The sequence below is a fragment of the Octopus bimaculoides genome, chromosome 9, assembly GCF_001194135.2.
Source record: "Octopus bimaculoides isolate UCB-OBI-ISO-001 chromosome 9, ASM119413v2, whole genome shotgun sequence".
NCBI lineage: Eukaryota > Metazoa > Mollusca > Cephalopoda > Octopoda > Octopodidae > Octopus > Octopus bimaculoides.
In genome coordinates, this window is record NC_068989.1 from 69,805,073 (window position 1) to 69,811,057 (window position 5,985).

The window sequence follows — 5,985 nt, forward strand, 5'->3', positions numbered from 1 at the left end:
GTAGAAGACTACCCCTGGCTAAAATATCTGTGTTGGCAGGGTTTTTACGGCTGGATGCCCTTTCTAACATCAATCACCCCACAGAGTGGACTCATTTTTTACGTGGCACTAGCACAGGCAAAGTCAATTTTTGTAGATTTTTACAGCTGGATGCCCTTCCAAATGCCAACCACTTTACAGTGTGGACTGGATGCTCTTTACATACCACTAGCACTAGCAGAGTCACCAAGTAACTTGCAAGACATGAAATTCTGAGAGGGGTGGGGATATTGGAGGAGAAGCTCTTGTGTCAGATGATAAAAGTTTAGAGTATGACAAAGAGATAGGAAGGTAGAAACGGGTGTTTTACTATGAAGGAGGAGGCATTGGAAGAGGTGATCTTGTGTGTGTGTGTATATATGTATATATACATACAAACACTTAGCTGTGAGGGTGCATGGCCTAGTGGTTAAGGTGTTGCACTCATCATCACTAGGTCATGGGTTCCATTACCAGACTGAGTGGTACATTGTGTTCTTGGGCAAAATACACATTGCTCCAATCCACTCAACTGTAAATCGGTAACCCTGTGACAGACTAGCCTTCTGATCACAGAGAATGTTGGCCTGCTCTCCTAGCTAGTGGGCTGGCATCATTCAAAAGCTAAAGTAATGTAAAGCGCATTGTGACTAGCGATGTATAACTATATCCAATAATCTGGTTGATCACGTGATATACTTATCTGGTAAATGAATCCACTGCATTAAAACTGTGATTATCTGTCAAATACAGTTTGGTTGGGTTAGGGTTTGTCATGAATACAACTCAACATTTTCAGCTTGCTGAGATTATTTAGATGTGGTTTATATAAAATATTTTTAGTACAATTGTACTTACATTACATTATTGGAGAGCATAAGGCAGAACTATGTAGTAACTTTGCAGGGGGGTTTTTTTTTTTTTCTGTAGGAAAATTTCAAAGTTTTTTTACTAAAGCATGTATCACAAATAATTTTACTAAAATAAGCTGCTAAAATCTGATAATCTGGTATTTAAACTGATGGAAAGCAAAACTCAGGGTCATTTATAATGGTTCAGGAAAACCAAAATTTTCAAATGCTTTTTCTATTTTCTACTCACAATGTAAATTTTGTTCTATCTGGGCCTTAGAGTTTTTGCTTGGGAGGGTTAAAACAATACGAAGGAAGTTAATTTGAGTATCTAGGGGGGGTTTTTTTTTCTGTTTGTTATATGTAGAGTATTTGCAGTTATCTATAATGATATAATCTTTGTATTTAAGGACTTCTTGCTAAATCCTTTAGATTATGTATAATTATATCATCTAAAAGGAGCTATATCATTCTTTTATAATGAGATTATATTAGATTTGTAATGGCAGTGTGGTTGAATAATCAAGAGGTCCAGGGTTCAATTTTATTCCATGATATCTTAGACAAATGCCATTTTCTATAGCTTTAGGTTGTCTCATGCTTTGTAAATAAATTGGGTATATATGGAAACTGTATAGAAGCCCAGAATTGGATTGTACCTATAATTCAAAAGATACAGCCTTGTCATACTCATACTGATTTTGCCTGAGAATCACATCAAGGGTATGCTTGTTTGAGGAATGCTTATCCACTTAGATATTCATTCAAGAACAGATAATTCAGTTGATTGGACAACTAAATTCTTGTCATCTAGTGACGGAGATCCACCGCTGCCATATTAAATTTAAAATAGACTTTAAAATAAATTTGGGTTAAAATTAGGATTCATAAGAAAAAACATTGTAATAAATTTTCCTACTTTTCTTAAAATTTGTTCTGATTTTCTTTTATTATTATTATTATTATTATTATTATTATTATTTGGTGTGAACCTCATCAATGTTTTCAGATGTTTAGCAATATCATTTAAGCTTAATTTGTTGTGGCTGAGAGCATTAGTTGGTCAGGCGCATGAATTAAAATTACAAACCATTTTTTTTTTTTTTAATGATTTGATGATGTGTTTCATGTCTAAGAATTATTATGGTGGGTAGTCTCAGTAATTGTGGAGGTAAACATAGTAGTTTTAATTAGGTACACTTTTCTACACTCTGCTTTGCTTCTTTTCAACATTGTGTTTATAATTACAATGCTAGAACTAAGAAATGAATATCTACTACCATTACATGAACAAAGAGAAAACACTAAAGAACTGAGAATAAAGCTTATTATATGCTAATTTTCATTTCTACTTTATTAGTCTTATAAATAATGTTAATTTGTGTGCATTAGCTATCGCTGTAGTGCATTGTGACAGTCAGGATTGTATGAATACAGAGCTCAAAAATGGATGGTTGATGGAAATTAGATGGATGTTGTTATTTAACCCCAGGCTGGTTCTGAGTGAGCAATCTTGTCACCAAAGGCATTCTTGTGTGTATCATGTTTTTAGGAAAAAAGAAAAGGAGAGAGAGTTGGGATGGTGTCCAGGATTATGTGAGCCAATATGTTCTCGTCTAACATAATGTGATTTGATGGATAATCAATCAACTACTATTTCTTGTGAATGACTCATTGACTCATGGAAATTAGGTTGGTAGCTTTGGTAGTTATAATAGTTTTGTGTGGAGGTATAAAATTTAGAATATTTAGGAAAGGTGAAAATTGGTGTGAAAGTTCTGACTTGCCTCAAGTACATTTGTATTAATATTCAAAATGAAATTGAACTGAAGTAAAGCTGCCCCACTGGTATTATTGCTATAGTCTTAACTACTGAAGAATTGTGCTGATGTATATTTTCACTGTGATGGCAGAATAGCTAGAGCTTCAAGGAAGAATGCTTTGTGGTATTGAGTCTGGTTCTTTACATTCTGAGTTCAAATCCTGCTATGGTTTAACTCATCCTTTCATCCATCTGCAGTTAAGTGCTAGAGTCAATGGTTTCAACCAAATCCCTTCCTATGAAACTGCTGGCTTTGTGCTTAAATCAGAAAACAATTATTACCATTTAAGGAATATGCTCGTTATGATTTACATATTTGTGTTTATATATTTGTGGAAATACATATACATCATGATTATTCGTATCTTAACATCCCCTTTTCCATGCTTGCACGGATCAGACAGAATTCATTTAAGAAATTTTTTTTTGTTTGATCCCTTTCTTGTCACCAACCCTCACTTGTTTTCAAGTAAGGTAAATATTCTCCCATGAGCAGACATGTTTTTACAAAAAATTAGAAATGGCAGACACTGCTTCAATGAGGCTGGTGCTTGTTTACAACTATCATACATACAGTGTCGAGACAAAGAGGCACACACACACACACACACACACAATGGGCTTCTTTCAGTTTCTGTCTACCAAACCCACTCACAAGTCCTAGGGTGGTTTGTGGGGCTGTAATAGTCACGACTTGCCAATGAAATTGAACCTGAAACCTTTTATTTGGGAAGCACACACACAGACAGTGTTGCACCTACATGTGCTTACATGAACACACACACATTCCTAATTCCTCAAGTAAATACATTGAAAATTCTAAGGTGTTTCATAAAATCATTTGTTTATTGTCAGTCTTCTAAGTTTTGATAGCTGTCCAGTTGGCTATTATAATGCTACTCCTATGGACATATGATCTAATTGTACTTTAAGTACATTTCTCTTTCTTTTTTATGTGTGTTTTTAAGTTTTTTCTTGTTTTACTTAGTTTGTGAGTTTTTTTTTTTTTACTTCGTCATTGTTTTTCCTCTTCATACATTTATTTTCCATTTATTTCCCTGTAATTTTATTTTAACATTAGTTCCACTACTGTTACTACTACTACTACTATTATTATTATTATTATTATTTTATTATTCTTTTTGCCAACTTAAAAAAAAACTGACATATATTCAGATACATATTCACACACTGCAGGCATACTTTGACATAAACACATAAATACACACATTCTTATACCCCTGTGTGGCACGTGCTACCCCCCCACACACACACACAAACTCAAGAACATGCTGGCTAACACAATCAATGCCTCTACAAGCTGTACATTTTTTTCTTAGGAACATTAGTTTCATCACACATCTGAATGTTTTTCCATTTGTCCTGATATCAACTGTAAGTTAAGGTTTTCTTTGAACTTTTCCTTTGGATTAATTGGACAGCCTTATATTCTACCTTTTATCAATTAGCCGACTTCTTTTTAAAATTTTTATTCATTTTTGTTTACTTAATATATCTCTTACCATATTTCTCATTCTTCATTTGTTTCGTTAAGTCAAATTCTGAACACAAAGATTATGTATTTGTTTCTGTTGTTTTAAATTCTAACATATACTCATGGCTTATTCCTAATTTTCTATACACCAGCTCTTTGTACATTTTTTTCATTTGTAATTTGAGTTTCTTTGTCTAAAAAAGGTTCCTTTTTTTTTTTCTACTACTTTTGATGTATTCCAACATGGACATTTATGGTACAAGATTTTTAGTTGAATACCATTTCTCATCATGGTGTTTGTCTTCACAAGCTTTATTTCCGATAGGCTTTCCTATTTGACAATGAAACTCTGTGCAGTTGTATTGTTTGAAATTAATAAATGTGAAATATGCAACCTGTAGTCATTTAAAAAATATGAAATTTCAAACTCTTAGTCATGTATATAATATGCAATATCAATACAACTCATACATATATATATATATACATATATATATATATATATATATAGTTATTGTACTTGCTTTTGTATTAGTTTTTCCTGATTTTAGTCAAACATTGTTTGTTTATTGTTCTAATTTTTCAGAATACTTCTCCCCTGCCACCCTTATCACCACCACCACCATACTATCTCTCTCTTTTGTTCCTCTACCTCTTATTCTTCTTCCTTCTCTTTTCTCTTTTGCTCCTCTACCTCTCATTCTTCTTCCTTCTCCTCTCTGCTCCTCCTTTCTCTTCTCAGTTTGAAATTCCTTTTGCTATTCTTAGGAATGGAAAAAGAACTAATACCTCTTCCTGACCAGTTGGCATGTATTGATTGAACACAGAACAATTTGCAAAAACAATGACCCCTAAGAAAACACTTATTGTTCTTAGATTTTCTCTAATGGTCAACAAGAATTCTTTTCGCATAGGACAATTTATTTTGTGATCTAGAACTTGGATAAAAATGAAACTGCTTCCGCTATCGTTGTTTGCTCTTTCTGCAAGTTAAAATCTTCAAGACCTCAATGTTTCCTATTTCTGTCTGTCAACTTTATATGGATGATTGGTTTGGAACAAACTTAGTGAATGTCCTTTATGTGTCAATGAGAAATAACATTATAGGAATAACATTACCAAAATAATTCTAACTAAACATGTAGCACATCCATTTCAAGATTATTTACTCACATGTTATAGTAATTAATTGGGGGGGAAAGCAAAAAAGGGGAACCAATCCACACGGAGATTTCTTTATTATTACAATGGTGAGAGATAGACGGATCTATATAAAAGAACCTATCCCAACTGTGAGCTTGAATGTGGATTTTAACTGGAAGAAGAAAGCTGAAGTGAAGTTAGGGATATGGCGAACATCAAAACGGCAATATTTAGAGGTATGGACAATGTGACCTTTATATAACAGCACATGCATGCACATAGATTTATTTCAAATGTGCACAAAAGTAAAAAAAAAAAAAAAGAATAACACATTATTAAAGAAAAGTAGATCTGTTTTGTGGAAGAGAGTGCATGCGTGTGTATATGTTTGTATGTCTGTATATATGCTCACTTATACACACTAAAATCCAGAAGCACACGAGTTTAATGCATACTTTTACACTAGTGTGCATGCTCAGTTCGTCTCTTGAAATTAATTCCCTTTTTCTCCTTTTATTTTTTTTTAATGCATATTTTCTCCTATTTTTTTTTATTTTATGGCAGCTTTCTTAATATTTCACTTCTTATCATGATGGAATATATATGCATGTATTTATTTAATTATATATGATTATATTAGTTTGGATTCAATATTG

The 5,985-nt window shown here is 32.9% G+C and overlaps 1 protein-coding gene across 5 annotated transcripts in view; it reads left to right on the forward strand.

Annotated features, from left to right (window-relative positions):
* The window catches only part of LOC106881649 (transient receptor potential cation channel subfamily M member 3), a 662,626-nt gene that overhangs the window by 426,661 nt on the left and 229,980 nt on the right, over nt 1-5,985 (forward strand). Inside the window, exon 2 of one of the 5 annotated variants that reach the window (XM_014932112.2) lies at nt 4,955-5,565. The exons of the other annotated variants lie outside the window; for them this stretch is intronic. Coding sequence (XP_014787598.1) covers nt 5,434-5,565 — 132 coding nt within the window. The 5' untranslated portion in view covers nt 4,955-5,433. The remainder of the gene's footprint in view (nt 1-4,954; nt 5,566-5,985) is intronic. 5 annotated transcript variants of the gene reach the window in all.